We start from the raw sequence: 26,832 nt of genomic DNA on the forward strand, positions 1-26,832 counted from the left end.
TCTATGTATACATTCAAGTAATTGTTAGGGCCCCTGTTCGGTTGCCCAGCCTGCGCTTGGTGGTGTACGGTGCCCTCCATAAGCAACGCAGCTGCGTTCACATGGTTGCCTTAAGATCTAACGATTTTCAGGGAACAGAGTAAACATAAGTCAAGGAATTAATCTATCCTTGAAATAAAAGAAGAAAAACAACGAAAAATACAGAATAATAATAAGTTTCATGGGCCTTAATGGGCTGACCGCCCTTGTATTTTCGGCCGGCGTATAGGAAAGTCACCAAGGCCCGCGCACTTGACACGTCACTCCACCAACCCACTTCAGCAGGATCATCGCTTCCACTCCGGGGCTCCCCTTCCCCTTCTCCCCCGAGACTCCGGGACGGAGAAGACAAACGATGACGCCTTCCGGCCAACTGCTCCCCTTGACCCGCCCGCCTCCGCCGCCTACCGCTCCTCCAGTCCTCTCCAGCCGCCGCAGCCGGTGCCTGCCTCCCGCCCGCGCGCACGCCCGAGGTTCGCCTCCGCCTCTATGGCGGGCCCACCGCCTCCACGACCGCTTCCTGCATCCTACTCCGCAGTTCCGCGCTCCGGCCAGGGCCCCTCGCCCTCCAACGCCTCCAGGGGTTTCGGCCGCCGGAGGAGGCGAGGCTCAGGCGGCGGCGGTGGCGGAGTTCGTGACGTCTGAGAGGGTGAAGGTGGCGGCGATGCTGGGGCTGGCCCTCGCACTCTGCAACGCCGACCGTGTTGTCATGTCCGTCGCCATCGTGCCTCTCTCCCAGGCGTATGGTTGGACCCCTTCATTTGCCGGCGTCGTGCAGGTACCCGGCTTCCGATTATTCTGATGAATTTTGTTTGGCTTCGCCTGAGCTAGTGACTGCTGCTAAATTATCTGTTTTTTTAGAGTGCTCAATCAGGGGCGAAGCCAGAAATTACGGCCACCAGGGTCATCATCATTTTACGACGGGGTCATCAACACTAAAAACAGTAATAAGCAGTAGCTTTACATAGGATTATTGGAATTTCGTCAGGTCGGTGGACCCGGGCGGCAAGCCGTAGCTCCACCACTGTGCTCAATTGCAGTAATTACCGTATTAATGATGTGGTGTTAGAAATATTGATTGAAATGATTAATTTGAGTGAAAGCGTGCTTGCATGGCTCGAGATGACATGTTTGCACTGTCATATTAGTTCGTTTGTTCTACAAACGTAGAAAAACACTGAATATGGTTGATAAGGTTTGAATTTTCACACAAAAGTCTTGCAGCACTCAATTTTTCCTGCTTATTTCCCACTCATGCTGCTGTAGTGCAAGTAATTTACAGAGAAATACACATAACAAAGTAAGGGCATGGGTTTGCGCATCTTGTTTGAACAATATGGTGACGCCATTGTGTTTTTGGCACTGCAAACAGTCATCCTTCCTTTGGGGATATCTGATGTCACCGATAATTGGTGGAGCGCTTGTTGACTACTATGGTGGAAAGCGAGTCATGGCTTATGGTGTAGCCTTATGGTCCTTGGCTACATTCCTGTCTCCTTGGGCAGCTGGTCGCTCTATCTGGTTGTTTCTCTTTACTAGAGTTCTGCTGGGTATTGCAGAAGGAGTGGCGCTCCCAAGCATGAACAACATGGTGTTGAGGTACCTTCTTTTGTAATTCTATTCCTTTGATTAGCTGTATTCATCTCCAAGCCTTTCCCCACAACATATTGCTGTTTGGCTGGGGCGTCATTTCTGTTAAGATATATGTAACTGCTTACATTGGGCCTTTTCGTACAGGTGGTTTCCTCACACAGAGAGATCTAGTGCTGTGGGTATTGCAATGGCTGGCTTTCAGCTTGGCAATACCATTGGGTTACTTCTATCCCCAATTATCATGTCACGAACTGGAATATTTGGACCTTTTGTGATATTTGGATTATTCGGATTTCTGTGGGTGTTGGTGTGGATACCGGCTATATCTGGCACACCTGGTGAACATGCACAAATATCAGCATATGAACTGGAGTATATAACCAAAGATCAGAAATTGGTGAAGCCTCAAATTGGAAGTGCAAAAACAAAAAAGGTCCCCCCTTTCAGCAAACTACTTTCCAAATGGCCAACATGGGCTTTGATCAGTGCAAATGCCATGCATAGCTGGGTAACTCCTATAAACATCTTAGTTTCACCAATTCTCTATACAGTTATGCCATACAAGGACACATTTTAGGGACAATATCTTGAGTGTCATAATATTTTTCAGGGTTATTTCGTCATCCTGTCATGGATGCCAGTCTATTTCAAAACAGTAAGTCTTCATTCTGCTTCAATTTTCTTTGAATGTATAAATTAATACTCCCAGTATTCAGTTCGATGTTGTTTTTACTCTGATCAGATATATCATGTCAATCTGAGAGATGCTGCATGGTTCAGTGCACTCCCCTGGGTGATGATGGCAGTTTTAGGTTATGTGGCCGGTCTTGTCTCAGACATGCTTATTAGAAATGGAACAAACATTACTTTAACACGGAAGATAATGCAGGTATGTTGATTCAATAAAATTTGTAGCAGAGCAGTTAGCAAAGTACGTTTTTATTATTCATACGATCTTGTGCACCCTCCATATTGTAACTGTTAATGTGACATACTTCCTGGTATGCTGTGCTTTAACTACTGGTAATTGGTTTCACAAGATACATCAACCAAACATATGTTAAGTATTAATGAACATTGGCAGTTTACTTTCGTTGATATCAATTTCTTTTGTGTCTTTGTCATTTCAAATGTATGCATTAACTGCTGGGATTGAAACTAAACCTGACTATTTGATATTTCTTCCTGCAGTCAATTGGCTTTCTGGGTCCTGGTATTGCTTTGCTTGGTCTGAATGCAGCAAAGAGTCCAATCATCGCTTCAGCTTGGCTTACAGTTGCTGTTGGTCTGAAATCCTTCGGCCATTCAGGTTTCTTAGTAAATCTACAGGTAGTTAAATTTTCATACCTTAGTTCAGTGATGGGTTATAGTCACTATTCTTCTCAATTGGATCTTTTTTTCCCATCTGATTCATTCTTAAAATATATCAGGAGATTGCCCCACAATATGCTGGAGTCCTACACGGTACTAGATAGTAAATATGTTCCTTCCTCGCTTCAGCTATAGAATTTTATTTGGTTGCACTAACTAGCTTTAATCTACAATTGTGCTGTGACAGGAATGTCAAATACAGCTGGGACATTTGCTGCCATTTTAGGAACTGTTGGAGCAGGGTTTTTTGTTGATCGGATGGGTTCTTTCCGTGGATTTTTGATATTGACGTCGCTCCTATACTTCAGTAGTGCTCTTTTCTGGGATATATTTGCTACTGGAGAGCGTGTTGACTTTGATGGCACTGGCTAGCACCTGAGAGGAACTCTACAGTTTCTATCAAGCACAAAATGATGATTCAGGACGGTGCTTTGCTGCCCTCTCTGCGAAACCTCAAGTTCTATGCACATGAGGATGAAGAGCTTAAGTTATGACTGTACAGCATTGGGTTTCGACTTTTCAAAGTATCCAATGAGTTTATCTTGGAAGTCAGATATCAGTGGTGGGTGAACACATGGAACTGGCTTAGAGACGATCATGCTAGATTTTCTTGTAGGGTAAGCTTGGAATGTGTTATGAGTCAATGAAACCTGAATATGTAACTTAGAATAAATAACAGGGTAGGAGCCCGACCATTCATGGCACCCAAAGTAGTAGAGATCTGAAACTAATTTGCAGGCTAGTTGGAAGCTGGGAAACACCGGGAACTTGGGTGCCAATCCCACGAAATAAGTCATGAGCTTTAAAATCATAAAGCCTCATGAGGGCCGGGAGATAATTTTCCTTATTCAAGTATAAAATGCATGCAAAGAAATAGGGAGAAGACCCTTGACGGGGAACAAAGAAGGATCTGTACATTGATGAAACATTTGTAAAATTCCATTGCGTTGTTATTCAGTGTTGGGAATGTCAGCATACATCGATGCCAGTGCAAATTGCTTCTTCGAGACTGATATGTAATCAAGACTGGAGTCAACTGTTCCATTTCGTCAGAAAAGGAAATATTCTTGGAGGTCTAAAGGCCTCAACAGTTCCAATGACATCAAGAAGAGAACGCTTCAGCGCAAGCCCGATGCCATGGTCCACTACCTCTCTGGCTATGGAATTGTGGAACATACCTACTCTGAGTCTCTGATATCCTCCACCAATAAAATTATTGCAAACTGTAGTTGTCATACGCACATTTACTCAAGTCATAACTCCTTATCTCATTGGCTTGACCTGAAAACCCATTTCAACTACCTCTTTATGATAATAAAGATGTGTGCACCCAGTCAAACTTGAATCAGTCTCCGAGTCTACAAAACCTTAGAGACAGAAGAACATGGTACCTGATTATGTGCGAGCAGCTGTTCAAGCTATCTTCGAATCCCACCAGCTATGCAGGTAGCTCGCAACCGGGCATCCCCCACCAGCCATGGAGGTTTCTCTGGCTTCAACAGTGAGTTTCAGTCAGATCCTGGGTTCTCTTGGACTTCCACCTACACACCTCGTTCCCGTGTGGTCAACAAGAAGGTAAGGAGCTCAAGATCAATCCGGGGAAAAGCTGCAGCAATTGCAGGGTCATGCGCGAACTGCTTCGCTCCTCCTCGATCTGAAATCGACGAAGCCCATGAGAACCCACCAATCAATGGCCAGGATGTGTCTATCAGTCCCAGTAAGCTCACCTTCTTTTCTTCATTCATCCATCATGTAGTAGTTACTAGCTAGTCCTGAAAAGAATTTTGCATTGGAAAGTGAATACTTATCTTGCGTCCTATTCAGATGAGCCATATCAGGTCTTCAAGATTTTATACAAGAAATGATTTTAATCACGATAGTGCAAAAAATAATTGTAGCATAAATCAGCAATAAGGAGCAATCAGCATCAAGCTTCAACTTATGATTACAAATATCACAGTATAGCCTGATGTTTAGTCAACCTACCAGTAAATTAGAGATTACTGGGACTCCGGTCTACAATCTGGGTTTTCACGTGAGGATGTATTCTTAATCAACTGTTCAATTATTCAAGCAAAACTGAGTTCCGATTAAGATGGTTTCCAATTGTTTCTTGCAGTCTCCAGAATATCATCAACAAGTAGCACAAGCAATAATATATCCAGACAGAGATGCGATAGCAGCCAAACAAAGTCATGGCAAGAACAGTTCTCATTTCAGGAAATTTGCATCGCTACTTCAAACTTTAGTGAGCAAAACAAAATTGGGTTAGGTAATTTTGGCACTGTGTATAAGGCAAAGCTCAGGGATGGATCCATCATAGCTGTAAAGCGGGCTACTAAGGTTTGTAGGTGAATTGCTTCAACACAAGAAAGATTGTACATATTTACTACAATGAATTACTTGCAGCAATCAAATCAAGAAAAAAAATTCATGCAACGTTTGTAATTGGCAGAGCATTCAAGGCGGGCACCTATCTGCAGAGTTTAGGAGTGAAATCCAGATGTTGTCAAAGGTCGAGCATTTGAACTTGGTGAAGTTTCTTGGGTACGTGGAATACGAGGATGAACGCCTAATTCTGGTTGAGTATGTCAATAATGGAACGCTCCGTCAACACTTGGATGGTACGTCAAACATGTGCAATAGACATGCTTGAATTTTTAATAATTTTGTTTTTCAAAGTAATGTAGCAATATGGTCAAGATGGTAAAAAGAAACTATAAAGTTATAGAATCCACTTATTTTTTTCAGCCACCAAATATAGAACTGGGTGGAATTAGATGCATTGAAGTATTGATTACAAATATGAAAGTCACTCGTGATCTCCTAAATGCTAATCTACTGAAAGAGATCTAAAATCATGTGCATGCTATTCAGATTAACCCTATGGTTTTTCATTCTGTGTATTTTAACCATGTTTTCATTTATATTCCTAGTTCCAATCATTTTTGTTTTGGGGGCTCGAATTATGTTGCAGGATCACAAGGGGAACCATTGGAATTTGCACAGCGTCTCAACATTGCTATTGACATAGTTCATGCCATTGCCTACTTACATGGTTATACAGGTACCCACACTCTTTAAAATCTAAATCACCCTCCAGACATAGCACACATATGTATATATTCATATTTGGCATGACCCCACAAGTGCATATATAGTCAAGGCCTTGAGTGTTTATACATCAGTTCCCTATATGCTACATGCAGCATCAAAGTCACCATCTCAGAACATTCTTGATCAGAATTTTGTCTGACAGCCACGCAACGTATCTATTGACACCTACAACAGATTCCAATTTTTCAGCATCCTAATGTCGACAGATATTTTCCTACAATGGGCATGCAGATCATCCGATCATCCACCGTGACATCAAGTCATCCAACATTCTCCTAACAGAGCACCTGCGAGCAAAGGTTGCCGATTTTGGCTTCGCACGCCTAGCCCCCGAAAACCCTGAAGCGACCCACGTCTCAACGCTAGTGAAGGGGACAGCCGGATACGTGGATCCTGAGTACCTGCGCACGAACCAGCTCACCGACCGCAGCGACGTCTACTCCTTCGGCGTCCTCCTTGTCGAGCTCATCACCGGCCGACGCCCTATCGAGCGCGGCCGCGGCCGCAGGCGCCACCAACGCCTCACCACCGAATGGGTAAAGCAAGCACACCTAGACTAGCGCTTCTGACACTGAAATGTACTGCACGTGAGGTGTTTGACGAAATCACCGTGTTGGCGCAGGCGCTGCGCAAGTGCAGGGAGGGCGACGCAGTGGTGGTGATGGACCCCCGGATGCGGCGGACCAGCGCGGTGGTGGCGGCGGTGGAGAAGGTGATGGCGTTGGCGGCGGAGTGCGCGGCTCCGGAGCGCGCGGCGCGGCCGGCAATGCGGCGGTGCGCCGAGGTGCTCTGGTCCGTGAGACGCGACTTGCAGCAGGAGCAGCAGCGGGCGGCGGCCGCGAGCGCAGGAGCGAGGGGGCACGATGGCTCGACGTACGCACCGCCGTCGGTTACGAGTTTAAGGCAGGAGAGGTTCGAGAACTTGAGATGATCTGCGGCACGATGGAGATTTCAAATTAGCGCGAAGTCTGGATTATGGTCGACTTGGCTGAAATAGAGTACCGTGTTACTTTTTTACTGTTTGAATTCTGCTTGAGGGAAATTGAGTTCTGCTTTTGCAAGTATATAATTTAGTTCGTTTCAGTACTATAGAATGTAATTTTAAAACAGTTAGACCACACTTAATGGTTGTTTCCAAGAGTGGCAAATATGTAAAAGAGCAATTTAATTGATGATAGGAATAGTTCTTCCAATGTTTTTTTTCCCATTTTCTTGTTTCATAGGCAAGGCTTGAGAGTGTATTTGTATTGAAAATGGTGTCTAGGTAGTTTTATGATCTCATCTAGATGAAAACTCGTTTTCCTCTATCTTTTCATTATTTCTTTGACACCTCGTAAAAACAAAACAGTGCTATGACACCATGTTTAATTTTCATTGGGATTGGTCTTTTACGAGTTAAGATTTTCTTGGATTGGGCCGGATTTTGGGTCAAACATGAGAGCCCAAGTGACGAGTTGGTGATTGTGGCGGGTTGGAAACTAGAGGCCCGAGCCTGCTCGGTGCATTCGTCGGGTCGAGCCAAGCTGAGCAGGCCAGGTTAATCATTGGATCTAATTGATGGATATTTTTGGTACCTCCGATTAATCAGCTACTGTATTTCTGTCATTTCCTCTTGCGGTTGAACGAACGAACCGCAAATGACAGCTCGGTGAACGGGCAGCAAGCAGGGACCCTGCGCCAAGACGAGATCGACGTGACACCACGCATGACGCACGGGTTGCGAGTCCCCAGTTCCCTGGCTCGATCCGGGATCGGAGACCGAAAGCGACGCGTGTGGTGGCCTCATGGACCGCAGAGCCAGAGGGGTCGCCGTCGGCCGTCCTGCAGCGCAGCCACCTCTCGCCTTCAGGAAAAGCGCCTAGGATATTTAAGGCACCTCCGAATCTAGCGAAGGCGCCGCACGGGCTATTTCAGTGGCGCGTCCAAGATTTCCAGTCGCGAACTCGCGAGTTGCGACGCGCCGATCACATCGCCCGGGTGCAATCTGGCTCGGAAGAAGACCGGGACTCGCCGTGGCTTTGGGTTGATGGCAGATAATCTGGAGTATTCATCATGAAATCCTTTCATCACTATTTTCGATGGGATCGTATGAATGTGACCACCGCCGAGAGCGTCCGCGACCACCGGGTAATCATAAGAAAACCACCTCATCGAGCCACCCATAAGATCTCGCGGATCGTGTGTTGTAATTAAATTTGCAACATGGATTTCAGAAAATTCAGATCTCGCAACATGCTGCCCACCGGGTCTGATGATAAAACCGGGGACAATCACCTGGGCGCGCACGGTGCCCGAGGGCAGAAGATATCATTCTCAAATAGGAAAGCTGGTGGAAAAGGCCAAAGCGGCGCTCCTGCCCGATCTGGAAAATTTGCCATTGCCCGAACGATCCATCCCTACCAGATGATTCGTTGAAGTGATTCACCCTCTCCTGCAGTCTTTGCTCGCTCTCGGTTTACTCGTTCCACGTGTTCTCCTCTGGCGCTCCAGGCCACCCCCTGCCACTTGTGCCTCCTGAATCCGGATCTCTGCACTCCGATAGGTGTGTACCACTAATCCACCATGGATTGGATTCCCTCTCTACCTTGGCTACGCAAAGAAGAACAAATGTGTTTGCCCTATATATAATATATGCAGGTTCTGTTTGGTACGGCTGCAGCTCCTTCAAAACCAGCTCCGGTTTCTTTGGTGGAGCGGCTTTTTTATGAAGTTGAAACCGTTTTTGAAAAATATTTGGTGAAACAGCTTCTTCAATTCCGGCTTTGCCCGATGGAGCCATGATTTGTGGCTTTACCTTATAGGCAGCTTCATACATGGAGCTGTTTTAAAATCACCTTTTTGACAGGGCTTCAGGTGAAGCCAGTTTACCCATACACTTCTTCAAACATAAAACTAAAGTAACGATATTAGATGAATATACCAAGTATATTTCAAATAAGTTTGCAAATCATGGTCCATCTAGTTCATACTTACTTCATACTTGCACTTGGAGGAAGCCGCTCTCCGGCCATCCCATCGAGACGAATCTTACGTTCAAACATGTTCTTGTGCGAGAATTATGTCAAAAATTTATTTGACATCTATAAATGTAAATTCAAATTAGCACTCCATATTTTCTAAAGAAAGAATGAGAACCAAAATTCTATTGTTGGTAATTTGGTATGGCACATATTTGATTCTAGGAATATGCATTTAGCAGTTGCCTCCAAAAATACACTTGTCAAGCAAAAGGAGCAAGAGAAACGATCACAGCGGCGCCACAGAACTCTCGACGCCCCTTCATTTTCTCCTGCCTTTGTCCCCTTCCACGAGCTAAAATATCTCTCCGCCCCTGCATTTTCCCGAAGAATTCAGGGTCTCGCCCAATTTATCGGATCCGTCGCCCTCCTCACGTGACCCCTCCCGTCTCCTAGAAAAGGCGCCCCGGCCTCGCAGAGCTCCTCCCATTCCACTCCATCTCCCCTCTCCCACTCGGTGCTTGCCCGAGACCCGGAGAAGCCTTATCGCATCCTCCTCCTCGCACGTCAACTGCTCGACGCAACCCCCCCACCGCCCACCCGCCGGGTGCCCGCCATGACGGGGAGCAATTGCGGCGCGGCCGAGAAGGTGAAGCCGGCGGCCAGCCCTGCGGCGGATAAGCCCGCCGACATCGCCGGCAACATCTCCTACCACGCGCAGTACAGCCCCCACTTCTCGCCGCTCGCGTTCGGGCCCGAGGAGGCCTTCTACGCCACCGCCGAGAGCGTCCGCGACCACCTCATCGAGGTGAGCGCGCGCGAGCCGATCCTTAGAATTCCTTTCCCGCGGCGTGCGTGCCGCACCGGGACGGAGGTGTGATCTGTGTATTTTTTTCCCTCGCGCGCGCGCGTGTGTAGAGATGGAACGACACGTACGTGCATTTCCACAAGACGGATCCGAAGCAGACGTACTACCTGTCCATGGAGTACCTGCAGGGCCGCGCGCTCACCAACGCCGTCGGCAACCTCGGCATCACCGGGGCCTACGCGGAGGCGGTGAAGAAGTTCGGCTACGAGCTTGAGGCCCTCGTGGGGCAGGTGAGCTCTCTTGGAGTGTGCCCACTCCACTCTAAATTGGAGTGTGCCTGTTGTGGTTAAGGCCAATTTAGAAGATTATTTAAATGGGATGGTGCCTTGTTTTACTGCGACGTTGCCTAATGGGATCAACGGCTTTTATCACTTGTTTAAGAAACAGCTGAGGTGTTCCATGGAATAAGCTTAGATTTGATTCACTATCTTACCGAACCAGGAAAAGGGAATAAATTCGCACGTTTTGTAGAAGAACTTCTGTAGATTCCAGATCTGAACTGTATATGAAATAAACTTAACCCGTGTGCCAACTTTATCAGAACCCATGATATCAGTGTGACAATTCTAGACAGAAAATTCGATACCCATAGCATAAGTGAAGCAGATCCTCTCTCGATCAATAAGTGAAGCAGATCTGGAAATGAGTTTCAAGCTGAATGAGTTGTTTATCTAAAAAGCGAAGCTCCAGGATCAATGCGATTTTACATGTTTTCTCTTTGTCTGCTTGATTGGCAGAATTTGGCTTATATATGAACCTAAATGTTGCCAAGGAACTTATGTGTGCTTACTATTACTTTCTAATCTGATTGAAATGTCAGCAATTTCCTCACGGATACTGATGATGAAAATTATAATTGAACTGATTTTTTCTCAGGAAAAAGATGCAGCTCTAGGAAATGGTGGCTTGGGTAGGCTTGCATCTTGCTTTTTGGATTCAATGGCAACACTGAATTTGCCTGCTTGGGGCTACGGCCTGCGATACCGATATGGACTATTCAAACAACGCATTACCAAGGAGGGACAAGAAGAAATCGCTGAAGATTGGCTTGATGTATGCACCACATCTGCACATACGATTTTGCCGACATATTTTTTCTATAGATCTCTATAATTAATCTCTTTTTCCTTTCCCCAGAAATTCAGCCCCTGGGAGATTCCCAGGCATGATGTAGTGTTCCCAGTCAGATTTTTCGGCCATGTTGAGATCTTGCCTGATGGCTCGTAAGTACAACCCGTGCACCTATACATTTCCTGTTTTATGATATTTATTTTTGCTGATTTTTAGTTCAGCTTGAAGTTTTTAAGGTTTCTTATACTTTGAAGATTAAAAAAGTGAATCACATTCCATATTAACTTGGTTTACCTTTCTAAACACCTAGTTCTAACCTCGATGGCAGAAGTCCCACATACATGAAAAAAATATCCATTAAGACCTCTTATTGCCCCACAGCATCCAGCACACAGTCCTTTTGGGATTGGACTAAAAGGCCTGCAAAGATGAGGAATGCTTTCTTAGGTGGATGCCCTGTTTTATGTAACCCAAAAGCTTTGCTAAATTTGCATGTCTGAACCATAGAACTAAGTTTGGCTTTGCCAATCTGTTTATGCTTTAATGATAAATACATACATAAAAGTTACCTAGATCTTCTGGGACCCTTCTCCCAGTATTTTTTTAATTATTTATTTCATATTATGTGTGGTTATTTGTGGGCATTGATGTAATTCGTCATATGATTGCTTTCTTTGTTGTCCGATAGTCGGAAATGGGTTGGAGGAGAAGTCCTAAAGGCGTTAGCATATGACGTGCCGATTCCTGGATACAAGACAAAAAATGCAATCAGCCTTCGTCTTTGGGAAGCAAAAGCTACTGCTGAGGATTTCAACTTATTCCAATTCAATGACGGTCAATATGAGTCATCTGCCCAACTTCATGCTAGGGCCGAACAGGTGATATTTCCTTTTAAACTGAATACTATCAATTTTCATAATTTCCAAAGACTAAATAAAGAGTGATGCTTTTAATTAATGGAATATTGATAGTTATTGATGTTGTTGTATGCTGAAACTGTAATATCACATTGCAGATATGTGCCGTTCTCTATCCTGGTGATGCTACAGAAGAAGGGAAGCTTCTAAGGCTAAAGCAGCAGTTTTTCCTTTGCAGCGCATCACTTCAGGTAGTTAAGCAAATCATTTCACCTGCAAGGTTCCGATTGAAGGAACCAGACATGTATGCCCACGTTGTGCTTTTCTATATGTTTGAGAATGATGTATGATATAATTGCAAACATTTTTTGTAGCTTTCTTGTATTGTTTGAATCGTCAATATTTTTTTTTATTACCAGGATCAACCATGTCACTAGTGTATAGTTATATGCACAATCACCTTGATATTTTTCAAAATATAGTAGGATAATTAGATTTTACTCTGTTTTATTTTAATTAAAGTGTACCTTTTATTATGGTTCTAGTTTGCTAGAGATTTGTTAATATCTTAAAAAAATATCTCTGTGATGAATATTGATGAGCATAACTAACCGTGGATTATTTCCAGGATATGATTGCCAGGTTTAAAGAAAGGAAAGCTGACAGAGTTTCAGGGAAGTGGAGTGAGTTCCCTTCCAAAGTTGCTGTTCAACTGAATGACACCCACCCTACTCTTGCGATCCCTGAGCTAATGAGGTTACTCATGGATGAGGAGGGACTTGGTTGGGATGAAGCTTGGGATATCACATACAGGTGAGGTTAAATTTTATTTATATAATTGATCTTTTTAAATCTTTCTTGACCAACATTTTAAGCTCCATTAAACATTTATAGGTGTTCTTACTTGAACTAATTACAAAATTATCTTCCATGGTCCAGGACTGTTTCTTACACCAATCATACAGTTCTTCCTGAAGCTCTTGAAAAATGGTCACAAATTGTAATGAGGAAATTGCTTCCACGACAGATGGAAATTATTGAGGAAATTGACAAGCGGGTAATTTGCATGCCACATTTACTCTTTCTAGGCACAGCAGTTATGGTACAATCTCACAAGTTGGGCCACTGGTTTTGCAGTTCAGAGAAATGGTAATCTCCAAACATAAGGAAATGGAGGGAAAAATCGATTCAATGAAGGTTTTAGATGGCTCAAATTCCCAGAAGCCAGTAGTGCGCATGGCAAATTTGTGTGTGGTGTCTTCTCATACGGTAAGTTTTTTTTTTCAATTCCATGCCCATCAAGTAATAAGATCAGACTTTCTGCGATGCTGGATGTGCTGCCCTCCTCGTAATGTTACCTGATGGCATATAATTATCAGCATAACCACAATGTCGTTCAACTAGTTCTGGGATTCTCCAATCCTAACGTTATATTGAATATTCTGATATTTGTTTGTCTTCTAATATCAATGAGAATGTACTGAAGCATATTCACACTTTTCTGACAGGTGAATGGAGTGGCTGAGTTACACAGCAACATTTTGAAGCAAGAACTGTTTGCTGATTATGTCTCCATATGGCCTAACAAATTCCAAAACAAAACAAATGGAATCACGCCTCGTAGATGGCTCAAGTTTTGTAACCCTGAGTTGAGTGAAATAATCACAAGATGGCTAAAGACAGATCAGTGGACAAGTGACCTTGATCTACTTACTGGACTTCGCAAAGTATGTATGAATGCTTCTATCCTTGCATCTACTTGTTATTGCTCATCATATCACATTATAACTGAAAACCTTCAACAGTTTGCAGATGATGAAAAACTTCATGCTGAGTGGGCAGCAGCTAAGTTAGCTTGCAAGAAGCGCCTGGCCAAACATGTCTTGGATGCGACAGGTGTTACGATTGATCCAACTAGCCTTTTCGATATACAGATTAAACGCATCCATGAGTATAAGAGACAGCTGCTAAACATATTGGGAGCTGTTTACAGATACAAAAAGTTAAAGGTAGGCTTCTTTGAGTTGCTTGCATCCTTTTTTGAGTGGTGCTCATACCCTTTTTGGTTTTACCATGTTGAGCTACATCTTTAGATGCATTTTTTTCACATATCCCGTTTTGAAATAGACCTATGATTCTTGTAGGAAATGAGCGCAGAAGAGAAGCAGAAGGTTACACCACGCACTGTCATGATAGGGGGCAAAGCGTTTGCAACATACACTAATGCCAAAAGAATAGTGAAATTGGTAAATGATGTTGGTGCTGTAGTGAACAATGATCCTGAAGTTAACAAATATCTGAAGGTATGAACTTCTCGGATCTCGGTATAGTATCACATTCATATTTTGATGGTAGTTTGTTCTTAGAACCCTTCAGAAACTTTAATATATCCATCATAAAAAGTATCACCACATGATGGTCCATATCATCCCTATTTAAAGTGTGGCTCTCCTTTTTCTCCCAGGTTGTCTTCATTCCGAATTACAATGTATCAGTGGCTGAAGTGCTTATTCCTGGTAGCGAACTGTCACAACATATTAGTACTGCTGGTATGGAAGCAAGTGGAACAAGTAACATGAAATTCTCTCTGAATGGTTGCGTTATCATTGGCACCCTTGATGGAGCTAATGTTGAAATAAGAGAGGAGGTAGGAGAAGATAATTTCTTCCTTTTCGGTGCCAAAGCCGATCAAGTTGCTGGGCTAAGGAAGGACAGAGAAAATGGCTTGGTAAGATGTTTCGACTTGAATTCACCGTTATTTTTTATTCAGTTTATTTTCTTTCATGTGGATGGACTGTTGTTGACTTATTTCTTACAATACGAACAGTTCAAACCAGACCCACATTTTGAGGAAGCCAAGCAGCTTATAAGGAGCGGCGCTTTTGGCAGCTACAACTACGAACCCCTCTTGGATTCCCTTGAAGGGAATTCTGGATTTGGGCGTGGTGATTATTTCCTTGTTGGCTATGACTTCCCAGGCTATATAGATGCACAAGACCGGGTGGATGCAGCCTACAAGTAAGAAAACTAAAAAAAAAACACTTTCTGCATTAAGTCCACCTGCAAACTCTTGAGCAAACATGGTCCTGCAGCTTAAGTTTTACGCAAACTGATTGCTTTGCTTTTGTGACAGGGATAAGAAGAAGTGGATCAAGATGTCCATCTTGAACACTGCTGGGAGTGGCAAGTTCAGCAGCGACCGTACCATCGCCCAGTATGCCAAGGAGATCTGGGACATCAAGGCTAGCCCTGTTGCGTAAAAGAAGAGGTCGATGCGGCCAACGCCAAATGCGGTCCGTCGGATGCTGCTGCTATAATAATAAGGTTGAATAATGACCCACGGTGCATGACACCCGCTCCCGTTTGTAGCTGGGAGGCAAGGAACGGCGCACGAAGCCTGTTCTACCGCGCGCTGTGCTTATTTCAAAGTGCGTGCTATACGCAATTGTTCATTTTTTTTCTTTGTCTGGGACAAGATCCTTTTGCTCTATGTTGGAATACTCCATCATGAAACAAAATAATTCAAAGTTATTATTATCTGTTAACATATTGTGCTTGAAAATGGGTGTGCGTGCCTGGCAGTAGCCAGCAGAGTCCAACTCCACATGATAACTTCCACCTCGGCTGCGTGTCCGGGGCCGCAGCCTGCCCGGTCTGCGCCGCGAAGTGGAGCGACACGCTGGCCACGGCCCCTGCCGGGTCGCCGGCATCCCCGTTCCCCTTCGCCTCGCCTGCGCAGTCGAGGGCGGCCCCGTTTGGACAGAAGCCGCCGCCGCCGCCGATGGGGAGGTCATTCTCCATGTTGGCTGGAGCGCCGCCGCCGCCCTACGGGGGAAGCCTGTTTGGGCCACCGGCGATCAGCGCATTCAATGACGATGAGCCGGTGGAGCTGTCGCCTCTCGACGACGGCTGGGAAGTGGTCCAGGAAGCGACGAACAATGGAGTACTCGTCCTCACGACGCACTGCGAGCACCCGGCCGTCGCGAGAGACGCGGCCCAAGAAAACTTCGCGGTGCTGGTGCATGCCAAGGCCCCCGTCGCGGCCGCCGAGGCGTCGGAGCGCGCGCCACTCGATCTCGTCACCGTACTCGATGTCAGCGGCAGTATGTCTGGCTCCAAGCTCGGCCTTCTGAAGCAGGCCATGGGCTTCGTCATCGACCACCTCGGCCCCGGCGACCGGCTCAGCATCGTGGCCTTCTCGTGTCGAGCTCATCGCATCATCCGGCTCACATGCATGACGGACGGTGGGAAGGCATTGGCCAGGGACGCTGTGGAGTCCCTCACCGCCAACGGCAGCACCAACATTGGAGATGGCCTTCGCGTTGCCGCTGAGGTAATCGACGGCCGCCGGCACGGGAACCCCGTCTCGAGCGTCATCCTTCTCTCCGACGGCCAGGACAATCATACTCTGCGACAAGGTGGTGATGGACCTTTCGGTGGCGCCAAGAGCTACATCGACCTTGTGCCACGGTCCTTGAGGCGCGGAACCGGCAACGGGTGCTCGACGGTTCACACGTTCGGGTTCGGCACCGACCACGACGCAGCGGCGATGCACGCCATCGCGGAGGTGACGGGCGGCACGTTCTCCTTCATCCAGAACCATGCGGTTGTGCAGGACTCTTTCGCTCAGTGCACCGGCGGGCTCCTCTCGGTCGCGGTGCAGGAGGCGCGCGTCGCCGTGGAGTGCCTACAAGCCGGCGTGCGCGTCCGGGCGGTCAGGTCCGGTCGCTACGTGAGCCGCGTCGACGCGGATGACCGCACCGCATCCGTGGACGTCGGCGAGCTGTACGCGGACGAGGAGAGGCACTTCCTGCTGCTGCTGGACGTGCCCCGCTTTATCAAGGTGAGCTGCACTTACAGGGACGCGGCGAACCAGGCAGTCGGTGGACGTTGCCTGCGAGGATGCCGTGGTTCAGAGGCCGGTGGTGGTGGCCGACACGGAGCCGTCCGTGGAGGTCGCGCGGGAGCGGTTCCACGTGGAGGCGGCCGAGGACATCGCGGCGGCGCGGGCGGCGGCGGAGCGCGGCGCGCACGCCGAGGCCGCGCGGATACTCGACCGTCGGCAGGAGGCGTCGGCGGCCGCTGGCCTGGCCGGCGACGCGAGGTGCGCGGCGCTGGTGGCGGAGCTGCGCGAGCTGAGCGCGCGCGTGGCGAACCGGCGCGAGTACGAGCAGACGGGGGGCGCGTGCCTGCTCGCCGGCATAAGCTCGCACGCATCCACGGTGCAGCTCTTCGGTCCGGGGTGCCAAGGGTGGAGTGCGGTTACGGGGGTGTCCCGCCACCTGGGGCAGGGGCACCCCCGGCCGCCATGGGGACCGTGGCATCCTCTCCAAAACCGTTCGGGCCACCGAATGGGACACCTCCGTTCCCGTACCCAGGGATTCCGGCGCCGACCTTTGAGGCCGCGTACGCAACGCCGGCAATGCAGGGAATGGTGAAGTCATCGAAGAAGAGACGTGAGCAGCAGCGGCCATTGGTAGAAGTGTTTGAAAAATTAGGAGTTTCAGTTTTAAATTAATCTAAAGATAAATTATGACCATGATGAAAGTTGTATACAGAAAACGAATAAATCTAAATATGCTCATAACGTAATTTAAGATAAAATATTGCAGCAGCAATATCAACCCTAACCAGATCATACTAGGTATGAAAAGCATAGTTAGGGACAGAAAGTCGTACGTGTCTTGCGTGACTGGAATAACCAGGCAAAGACGACGACGGCGATGATCAGCACCTCCGCACGCTTGACGACGCCGAGTCGCGCCCCACTGACGAGGAGGTAGACGAGCCGTGGTGACGAGGACGTAGAGGACGGCGATGTGGAAGCGTTCGAGCAGTCGCGCAGAGCGCTTCCCAAAAACCTTATTCGCCCTCTCCCGGTGCAGAATCGCTGAGGACGAGGTTCCGGAGACCTGCTCTCCCGATCGCCGGTGCACGCCGACGAACGGGATGAAATAGCGTACTGGGCGGCGCAACAGGCAGGTTGAGGCGTATTGTTCTTATTTTCTATTTGTGCCGGCACCCGCGCGTATTTATAAGGAGAACCGCTAGAGTTTTGGCGTCCCAAAAACTAGTCGGTTACGAGTTCTAAAAACCCGCGCGTGAAATCCGTAACAGATTCAAAATGGCAAGCGGAAGCCGCCGGGGAGCAATCAGCATGACTGAAGAGCCGATCAAGGTGAACTGTGCATCTGCATGATTGGGTCAGATATGAACTGTGCATGGACCACTCTTTGATTTTCGAATCCGAATTTGCTACTTAGTACTTAAGTTTGAGTTATGTTCTTTTTTTTATTTTTTGGCTTCAGAACAAAATATTTCGCAAAAAGCTTTTCTTATAGGTGGCAAACGGCCACATGCCCCCTTCTGATTTGCATTTGTCAGAAACTTGTTTCAGTACAAACTATAGCAACTAAAAAAACGGGTTCAAGTGGAGCTAATCTGAGCTTGCATTACAAAACACACAGCATGCAGCAAATCTGCGCTAAATTATCAACAGGGAAGTCCAGAGCTCTTGGCGCAACACTAAAATAACCTTAAACCTTCCATCTTCCAGAGAACTGCTTTTGTCCTAGCAAGTAGCAACACTGCTCCCTCTCCAGGAGCAAGGGGCTTTTATCTTTTTCTGAACTTCCCATGTTTAGCTCTTGCTCTACCAGTAGCTCTATCCATCACAGGGATGTCTTCAGCACTCATAAACATGGAGCACCTTGGAATTTCTTCTGGTTTCCTTGTATTTTTCACGCTCGTCTACCTTCGAAATTCCTCTAGATTGTTTTGTTTTTGTCTTCTTCACTGTCAACAGATTCTTGAGGTTCAAACCTTTCAGTATCTGTCATCTGAACATTCATCTGGAAAGAAAATGTAATCTGAACCTCCTCTTGACTTTCATCTTCCAACAGGCCATCTATGGCATCATCCACTTCCCTGCACATTTGGTAGCTTTATGCCTTTATCTGACCAGCCACAACCTCAAACTAGTTCTCACACTGCCCCGCCTGACCGCCTCCGTTCCACTAGGCACCTTGGGACGGCTTCTGAGAATATACAGGAGAGCTCTATAGCTTTGTGTATCTTTGTATTAAGAAGAAATAGTTGAAAGAGTTTACAACACAGGGCATGTGGCTCTCGCAAATGAGGTTTTACATGGAAAGTCACCTTAGGAGTGTCCCTCTTGCTTTCCCTCTGTAATCACATTTTTGCTGTGATCCTCAAACTCCTGTTTCTGCAGGAATTCAGCAAAAGCTTTGTCACTCGCAATCTGGTTATGCTCTGCACTGGCCTGCATGGCTAATTGTTACCCATAATTTCAGAGGATTGGATACCATGTTCTGCAATCCTCCGGCACCCTTACTATCTGAAGCAACTGGTAGCTAGCACCGTCGCGACACCATCTGATTTCGTCAGCTTCTTAACTGATCTATCTTCGACAGGTAGTCATACACCAGTAGCTAAAGCAACTAAGGATCCATCATCGTGTGGCTGTAAAATGTAAATCCGCTCATGAATCAGCCAATACTCATCTTTGCGTGCTACTGCGGTTGCAGCGACTCTGCGACTAAATCCCAAAGCACTACTAGTATGATCAGGTTATTTGCTTTGCTGTAAAATTAACACGCACGTTGCTCCTCCTTTTTCCCCTTCTGCCTTTACCTTTGAATAAGAGAGTAATAGGAATGTTCAGCTTGAACATGGCAGGGAGTGGCACATTCTTTCTTTTTTTTTGCTGGTAAAAGAGAGCTTTATTGCTTAGTTCGAAAGATTAGAATCGTTCTTGATTAGATCATGCACGCACGCAGGTTGCAGGCGCCTGACCTAACCAAACCGCCGTATGAGTATTCCTCCAGGCTAATTGAGCTAACTCATGAGCAACTAGATTACACTCTCGTTTTACCTTGGCAACGCGCCAATTCATCCAGCAGCGACCGCACTATCCCCTAGTACTAGTATGCAAAGGAAATGTGGGACATCAAGACATACGTATGGTTTGTTGGCGTGCTTATTACGCGGTCGCAATCAGAGTCGGATGGTTAAGCAACCCAAAATAAGGAAGCCAAAACTAACATACATGTATACTAGTATACTACCAACTGAAGCGGAGACCGCCTGCGCTGCTGCACTTGCACGCAACCGTGGAACGGAGGAAGGAAATCAAACCGCGTCCCCGTAGTAGTTGACGCGTACTCCGCTTCGCGCCGTTTCCACGCCACCAGTTTCCCGGCGTCTATAACTACGCGCGAGGGGGAGAACCGCCAGATCGATCAAATCGAACACGCCAGGGGCGATTAGCGGAGATCATGGCGAGCAGCAGCGGCAGCCAGTGCGAGGCCTGCCGCGGCGGCATTGGCCTCTGGCAGGAGGCGTTCACGTCGGAGTGCGCCCACACGTTCCACCTCCGCTGCGTCTCCGGGAGCGCCGCGTGCCCGGTCTGCGCCGCGCGGTGGAGCGACGCGCCGGCCACGGGCCCCGCCCCGGCGCCGGCCACCCCCTTCTCCTTCGCGTCGATTCCGCCTCCGTCGACGGGCCTGTTTGGGCAGCTGCCGTCGTCGACGCCGAACCCCTTCTCGTCGTCGTCGACACCGAACCCGGCGCCTGCCAACGCCTTCTCCTTCGCAACGCCTCCGCCATCGTCGACGGGCCTGTTTGGACAGACGGCCGCGGCGGCGGCGAACTCGTCCTCCCAGACATGCCTGTTTGGGCAGACGTCGCCGTCGACGACTCAGAACCCCTTCTCCTTCAGCTTCTCTGGACCGCAGCCGGCATCTCCGCCGTCGCCGCTGTCCACCGGGAGGAGCCTGTTTGGCCAGCAGACACAGTCGACGCTAAACCCCTTCTGGCTCGACTCCGCGCCGCCAGCAATGCGGACGCCGTCGTGCGCAGTCTGCCACGGCGCCACGGGCCGCGGCCAGGCCACCGTCACATCCGAGTGCGACCACACGTTCCACCTCCGCTGCTTCTCGGGCAGCGTGTGCCCTGTCTGCGGCGCGCGGTGGCGCTACGAGGTGACCGTGGCGCAGTCGCCGCCACTCAACCCCACTTCCTCGCCGCCACGACCGCCCTTATTTCAGCCACCTGCCGCAAACACTTCCACGCCCTTCAGGTTCAACCCCTTTCCCTGGCCATCCGCGTCGGGCATATCTTTCGGGCCGCAACCGCCTTCGTCGGACACGGCGCGCCCCGTCCCCGTGTTCAACGACGACGAACCCGTGGAGCGGCCACTCGACGGCCGGGACACCGCCCAGGAAACAGCGAGCAATCGAGTACTCGTCCTGAAGACGCACTGCGAGCACCCGGCTGTCGCCAGAGACTCGGCCCTAGACAACTTAGCGGTGCTGGTGCACGCCAAGGGCCCCGCCGCGGCCGCCGAGGCATCGGAGCGCGCGCCGCTCGACCTCGTCACCGTACTCGACGTCAGCGGCAGCATGTCTGGCCCCAAGCTGGAGCTACTGAAGAAGTCCATGGGCTTCGTCATCGACCACCTCGGCCCTAGCGACCGGCTCAGCATCGTGATCTTCTCGTCCAACGCTCGCCGCATCATCCGGCTCACACGCATGTCGGACGGGGGGAAGGTCTCAGCCAAGAGGGCCGTGGAGTCCCTCGCCGCCACCAGCACCACGAACATTGGAGATGGGCTCCGGGTCGCCGCTGAGGTGCTTGACGGCCGCCGCCACAGGAACCCCATCGCGAGCGTTATCCTTCTCTCGGACGGCGAGGACAACCATACTCTTGGCGGTTTCTTTTCAGCTGCTGGTTGCTCCAAGAGCTATAACGACCTCGTGCCATTGTCCCTGAGGCGCAGCAACGACCACCGGTGCCCGCCGGTCCACACGTTCGGGTTCGGCATGGACCACGACGCGGCGGCGATGCACGCCATCGCGGAGGCGACGGGTGGCACATTCTCCTTCATCCAGAACCAGGCGGTGCTGCAGGACTCGTTCGCGCAGTGCATCGGCGGGCTCCTCTCGGTCGCGGTGCAGGAGGCGCGCGTCGACGTGGAGTGCCTGCACCCTGGCGTGCGCGTCCGGACGGTCAAGTCCGGGCGCTACGAGAGCCACGTCGTCGCGGACGGCCGCGCCGCTTCGGTGGACGTCGGCGAGCTGTACGCGGACGAGGAGAGGCGCTTCCTGCTTTTCCTGGACGTGCCCGTCGCGGCCGGGGATGGCGCGGCTGAAGACGGCGGCGTCACCCCTCTGATCAAAGTGAGCAGCACTTACAAGGACGCGGCAACCGGGCGGTCGGTGGACGTTGCCTGCGAGGACGCCTCGGTGCGGAGGCCGGTGGTGGTGGCGGACATGGAGCCGTGCGTGGAGGTCGCGTGGGAGCTGTTCCGCGTGGAAGCGGCCGAGGACATCGCGGCGGCGCGGGCCGCGGCGGAGCGCGGCGAGCACGCGAAGGCGGCGCGGATACTGGACCGCCGGCAGGAGGCCTCGGCGGCCGCCGGGCTGGCCGGCGACGAGCGGTGCGCGGAGCTGGTGGCGGAGCTGCGCGAACTGAGCGCGCGAGTCGCGGACCGGCGCGAGTACGAGCAGACGGGGCGCGCGTGCCTGCTTGCCGGCATGAGCTCGCACGCGCAGCAGCGTGCGTCCACGGTGCAGCTCTTCGCGTCCGCCGCGCCCTCGGCATCGCCGTTCGGGGCGACGACGGGATGCTTGCCCGGGGCAAGTATGGGATCACCGTTCGGGGGTTTCGGCCAGCTACAAGGATCACCTTTCGGTTTCGGGGCCTCGACTGGTGCATCATCGTCAAGTCCGTTCGGGGAGCTGCCCGTGTTCAGCACAGCGGCGCCGGCGCCGGCGCCGAGATTCGGGTTCAGCTTCGCGACACCGGCGATGCAGAGCATGGTGGAATCGTCGAGGAAGGCACGCGAGCAGCAGCAGTCCGAGCCGGGTGGCAGTCTCTTTGGTCCCAAGTAGGACAAGCGGAAGCTGGCTGGCTCGGAGCCTAGGGTGTTGAATCCCGGAAGAACTGACGTTGAAGGCCTGTACTACTTATCATAGGGTTACATTAGAAAAGAAGTTAGTTATCTCTTATCAGGTTATAAAGTTAGCCTTGGTTTGTTTCGTCGTTGTGAAAATGAGTTGAAGGTCCGATGTGAACTGCACTTCAGTTTTGCTGCTAAGCCCTCAGTTTTGCACTCCCTCGGTTCCTTTTTTTTTCCTTGTTTGTCGCCGTAGTTCAACTCAAAAAAGTTCAAATGTTTGACGCTGTCGTTGAGGCAAAGGAAACTATATTGGTATTACTCTTTTGTGGTGGTGATAGCAATTCTGACTTTCCTGTGAATTGTGAAAACAACTGTGCACCAAAAGAACACTGGCGCATCCTGTGAATTGATAGCAATTCTGACTTGAAGCATTGATGTCTACAACACAAATTCAACGTAAAATGTCTCAAAATCATCCTGTCATAACTCCAGTGATCTCTTTCCTCATAAACCAAACTATCATTTATTCATGACTCAATAACAGGGGCAAAACCATCATTTATTTCCTCACAAAGCAAATAATCTTTATTCACGATTCAAAAACACAGGCGCAACCATCGTTTCTTGAGTTTACATCTCATAAGTTAGAACACGAGTTTACATCTCATAAATTCAAATCACTTTACATCTTGTAAATTGTAACATGAGTTTACATCTCATAAATCAAAAATGAGTTCAAATCTCATATATTCGATGAACACAAGCTCACCAAAACCTGACAAAACCCCAATAGTGCATGAACATCGACTAAGATCAAATATGCCTCACCCTGCACATATTATGTGAAACTTTTTGACATTATGATTAGGATGAATTCAACAAGACTGCAACTATTGATCATAAGGACTTGCATAGTTTGTATGTAAACTACCTCTACAAAAAAAAAAAGAGAAGAAGACCTGACAGCAGCAGCAGACTGAGATAGTCATTACTCCAAGTGCAATAACCATGTGCCACGATCTGAAAAGGTACCATGCACAAACTTATAACCAACTCCAACTTAGCATTCCACTTTATTTTGCTCTTCTTCTAGTAGCTGTTAAAAGACTGCAGAGAAAAGCAGTGCCAGTAAAACCCAAGTGCAAACATTTATCCCTCTGAAATCAGCAGCTAGAGCTAGTGGTGTTTGTGTTGAGAAATGGACATCCTCTCCTCTCTTGTGATAGCAAAGAATCTTGGCATGTTACTCGTTGGAATTTGGTTAGAGAATTTGGAAAGCCACTGTGTTTTTCAGAGGCCACCCAGCGCCATTTCAGGTATGCAGAGCTACAGTATTTGTGAACCTTTGCAAGCTCAGCTTGATACTGGTAGCTGATACTGATTGTCCATTTCTCTTATGCAGCGGGGTCAATGGACTTCAGGAGGCAGCTGTTACAAGGAAACTGAATCAATAACGAATGAGCAGTACCTTACACCATACCCAACAAACTACTCCTAGAATGCTGGGAAAAGGAGAACACAAGAAATATGCACATCCAACTTAATCTTTCCAGAAGGCATTCCAGAACAGCAAAACCTAATTCATATTGTAGTTGATTCATTGTATTGTGGGCAACATGGGAGCACACATATGCTAGAATGTTTGTTTACACCAATTTATAATTTTGTCCAAATGCACTAAAAATGCGATAAATGTGGTTTTAGTACCACTGTTTCATATGATCCCAAGGAAATCACTATAAAGCATATGACCATGAATATTTTAAGAGGTTGCCACTGCTATTTTCACTGCTTCAGTATTCCTAGTTAAAGAGTATAGCAGGGCTAGTAGAGATTACAGATAACCTGATGCAACTTCAGAAAGCCAAGAAAGCCTGAGAATCTCGATACCAACATAGTGGCCATAGATATGCTGATCTCAGGTGCAAGATTCTTTTCTGTTAAGAGAGGAAGAAGCTACCATAATTTTGGACATTAGCAAAAACAGTAGACAAACACACAATTTATACATGTATTCTGATCTATGTTCCTATTAAGTCAATGGGCAAACTAATAGTCCCCTTTCCCTCAAAAAAAAAACTAATACTCCACCATTTACCAGATTTTGTGAGCTTGTGTATTAGTAGTAGTGGGCCAAGTGGAACTGCCAACCCCATCAAGTCATTGGCAGATCAATGTATACTCCAATTCCCCCTAATCATTCCTCATAATTGTCAGCAATGATGAAGGCAGATACTCCTGTACTATCTAAATGCGTCTTGCAAAAATGAACATCTGAACAAATTGCAGGATTGACAATCGAGTATTACCACAGCGTTGGTTATGGAGCCACCAAATTAGCAATTTAGCATTGATCCATCATCCGTCTATACAGGTCTATCTCTTTTCTTCTTCCTTCTGCTGACACTGCCGCTGTGCCTAACTTCCCTTGCCGCCGCCACTGCTCCATGTGCCATTCCACTGGCCCAAGCTACATAGTGTGTGAAATGGAGAAAAGGGCGAAGAGAGGGAGAGAAAAGTTCAGGTGCCAAAGAGAGAATTAACCGATTACAAGGTTCTAGCATTTTGTGGCGGATGAACATGTGTTTTTGCGCTGCAGCCTACAGCGGTGGCAGCAATCCAGGTTCACTTCCAAGCAAAATTCTCGTTCGAAGCTTATAATCCACCATGAATAGTCAATTTTCTTTGCTGCAAAATAATATTAATATAGAAGCCGACCACACACGGCGCAATTTGATTCTGACGATTGACACAATCTTTCTATCATTGCACACCAGAGACAGGAAGAGAAATCTCAAAAATTGAGACACGATGCAGAAGTCTTCAATGAACGAAGACAATTTTTTTTCCCACCTCCGATTCACAAAAGCTCAGTACTGCACCTAGTAGATGTAGGGAACGAACGCCTTGCGCGACGCCGGGTAATCGCTGCCGAACTTCTGCAGGTACCAGCGGCGGTGATCCCTGGCCCTGGGCCCGAGGTTGGAGCAGGTGTAGAGGAAGAACGCCCACGCCGCGGGCGTCCACGCCACCACGGCGAAGCCGAGCCACTCGACGGCCTCGCCGAAGTAGTTGGGGCAGGTGACCAGGTCGAACCACCCGCCCCTCGGGATCTTGTACCCGCCCCCGGCCTCCTTGAGCCGCAGGAGCTCCTTGTCCGCGGCGATGTTCGTCCGCATCCCCCACGCGAACAGCGGCAGACCGGCGGCGCAGCGAGCCAGGGCGAAGGCGGAGGCCGGGCGGCCCGCGTGGAGCGCGACGGAGCGGGCCTGCACGTAGGCGTTGAGGATGTTGAAGCCGAAGGCGCAGGCGGCGACGAGGACGGGAACCGGGGCCGGGGCGCGGGGCAGGCGGGCGAGGCGGAGCGGGTGGACCAGCGTGCGGTGGGCGTAGTGGAGCGCGTAGAGCGCGGCGGGGAGCGCGGCGAGCAGCGGCGGGGAGGGCGGGCGTAGGAGGACGAGGGGCGGGAGCCAGAGGGTGGGGCTCTCCATGAGGAACCACGCGAGCGGGGCCGGGAGCGCGGGGCCCCAGCCCGGGCGCGAGAGCTTGCCGTACGGCGCGGAGACGAAGCGGAGCGCCAGCACGGTGAGCGGGCTGATGAGGTAGAGCGCCAGCAAGCACCGCGCGAACACCGCGTCGCCCGCGGCCGCCGCCTCGTCGGCCATCCTTCCCCCCTTGTTTCGGCGGAGGTTTTCTGGCCCGGCGGGCGGCGGGGGTTTGGGGACGAGCGCGGCGGCCGGCGTCGTGTCGAGTGCGGCCGCGTGGGGGTGCGGAAGCGAGCGGATAGCTTGTCGCGCTCGGGCGTTAATCGCGAGGGGTTCTGGGGCGTTTCCGGCTGCGAGGCCCACCGTGCAGCGACACGAATTGAGACTTGAGAGAGATTGGACCACGCCTGACGCCTGGTTTGCTAGTAGGGAGAGTGGAGTGGTGGCTGAAGAGTGGCTGATGGGCGCAATCATTGCGATCAGGTGGAAATGATCACGGCAAAGAGGCTAAAGAAAGGGAGATGGCACACGGCTTCTTTGATGTGGCCAATTT

At 49.1% G+C, this 26,832-nt stretch overlaps 5 protein-coding genes and 1 pseudogene across 12 annotated transcripts; 5 read left to right on the plus strand and 1 right to left on the minus strand.

The window, feature by feature from the left end:
* The first annotated feature begins 311 nt into the window (after positions 1-311).
* Positions 312-3,978, plus strand: LOC112893287 (probable anion transporter 3, chloroplastic). Of its 3 annotated transcripts, XM_025960531.1 has the most exons (9): positions 692-817; positions 901-983; positions 1,412-1,638; positions 1,777-2,140; positions 2,243-2,287; positions 2,375-2,521; positions 2,824-2,961; positions 3,063-3,096; positions 3,191-3,978. In XM_025960531.1, the coding sequence occupies exons 3-9, from the start codon at positions 1,436-1,438 to the stop codon at positions 3,373-3,375; spliced, it is 1,116 nt and encodes a 371-aa protein (XP_025816316.1). In that variant the 5' UTR covers positions 692-817; positions 901-983; positions 1,412-1,435; the 3' UTR covers positions 3,376-3,978. The 3 variants fall into 3 exon arrangements, with proteins under 3 accessions (XP_025816314.1, XP_025816315.1, XP_025816316.1); XM_025960529.1 differs by lacking the exon at positions 901-983 and having other exon boundaries at positions 312-817; XM_025960530.1 differs by having other exon boundaries at positions 686-817; positions 901-1,638.
* A 169-nt stretch (positions 3,979-4,147) lies between these two features.
* LOC112893289 (calmodulin-binding receptor-like cytoplasmic kinase 2) lies at positions 4,148-7,425 on the plus strand. Its single transcript, XM_025960532.1, has 6 exons — positions 4,148-4,720; positions 5,123-5,346; positions 5,459-5,627; positions 5,981-6,070; positions 6,352-6,656; positions 6,743-7,425. The coding sequence occupies exons 1-6, from the start codon at positions 4,444-4,446 to the stop codon at positions 7,049-7,051; spliced, it is 1,374 nt and encodes a 457-aa protein (XP_025816317.1). The 5' UTR covers positions 4,148-4,443; the 3' UTR covers positions 7,052-7,425.
* Positions 7,426-9,516: 2,091 nt separating this feature from the next.
* On the plus strand, positions 9,517-15,418 carry LOC112891636 (alpha-glucan phosphorylase, H isozyme; the record flags this gene model as incomplete). The annotated part of the gene is made up of 15 exons (XM_025958543.1): positions 9,517-9,885; positions 9,996-10,175; positions 10,822-10,998; positions 11,083-11,168; positions 11,705-11,894; positions 12,032-12,124; positions 12,502-12,686; positions 12,813-12,930; positions 13,011-13,142; positions 13,382-13,600; positions 13,679-13,882; positions 14,018-14,176; positions 14,338-14,601; positions 14,701-14,891; positions 15,007-15,418. Coding segments are annotated over 15 exons (2,694 nt in total), but the record flags the coding sequence as incomplete, so codon positions are not given.
* Positions 15,419-15,485: 67 nt separating this feature from the next.
* On the plus strand, positions 15,486-17,391 carry LOC112891640 (annotated as a pseudogene).
* A 2,779-nt stretch (positions 17,392-20,170) lies between these two features.
* Positions 20,171-23,007, plus strand: LOC112891643 (E3 ubiquitin-protein ligase WAV3-like). The gene has a single exon (XM_025958548.1). The coding sequence runs from the start codon at positions 20,171-20,173 to the stop codon at positions 22,784-22,786; it is 2,616 nt and encodes an 871-aa protein (XP_025814333.1). The 3' UTR covers positions 22,787-23,007.
* Positions 23,008-23,418: 411 nt separating this feature from the next.
* LOC112894644 (steroid 5-alpha-reductase DET2) lies at positions 23,419-26,714 on the minus strand. 6 transcript variants are annotated; one of them, XR_003229015.1, is made up of 4 exons: positions 25,104-26,710; positions 24,893-24,987; positions 23,754-24,222; positions 23,457-23,623 (listed from the first exon to the last, which is right to left on the minus strand). XR_003229015.1 is itself a non-coding variant. In XM_025962414.1 (2 exons), exon 1 carries the CDS (start codon positions 26,457-26,459, stop codon positions 25,677-25,679), a length of 783 nt encoding a protein of 260 aa, XP_025818199.1. In that variant the 5' UTR covers positions 26,460-26,714; the 3' UTR covers positions 25,157-25,264. The 6 variants fall into 6 exon arrangements, 1 of the variants encoding a protein (XP_025818199.1); XR_003229019.1 differs by lacking the exon at positions 24,893-24,987 and having other exon boundaries at positions 23,419-23,623; positions 23,754-23,814; positions 25,677-26,714; XR_003229018.1 differs by lacking the exon at positions 24,893-24,987 and having other exon boundaries at positions 23,419-23,623; positions 25,677-26,714.
* Between the last annotated feature and the right edge of the window lie 118 nt (positions 26,715-26,832).

Source organism: Panicum hallii, chromosome 5, assembly GCF_002211085.1.
Source record: "Panicum hallii strain FIL2 chromosome 5, PHallii_v3.1, whole genome shotgun sequence".
NCBI classification, from domain to species: Eukaryota; Viridiplantae; Streptophyta; class Magnoliopsida; order Poales; family Poaceae; genus Panicum; species Panicum hallii.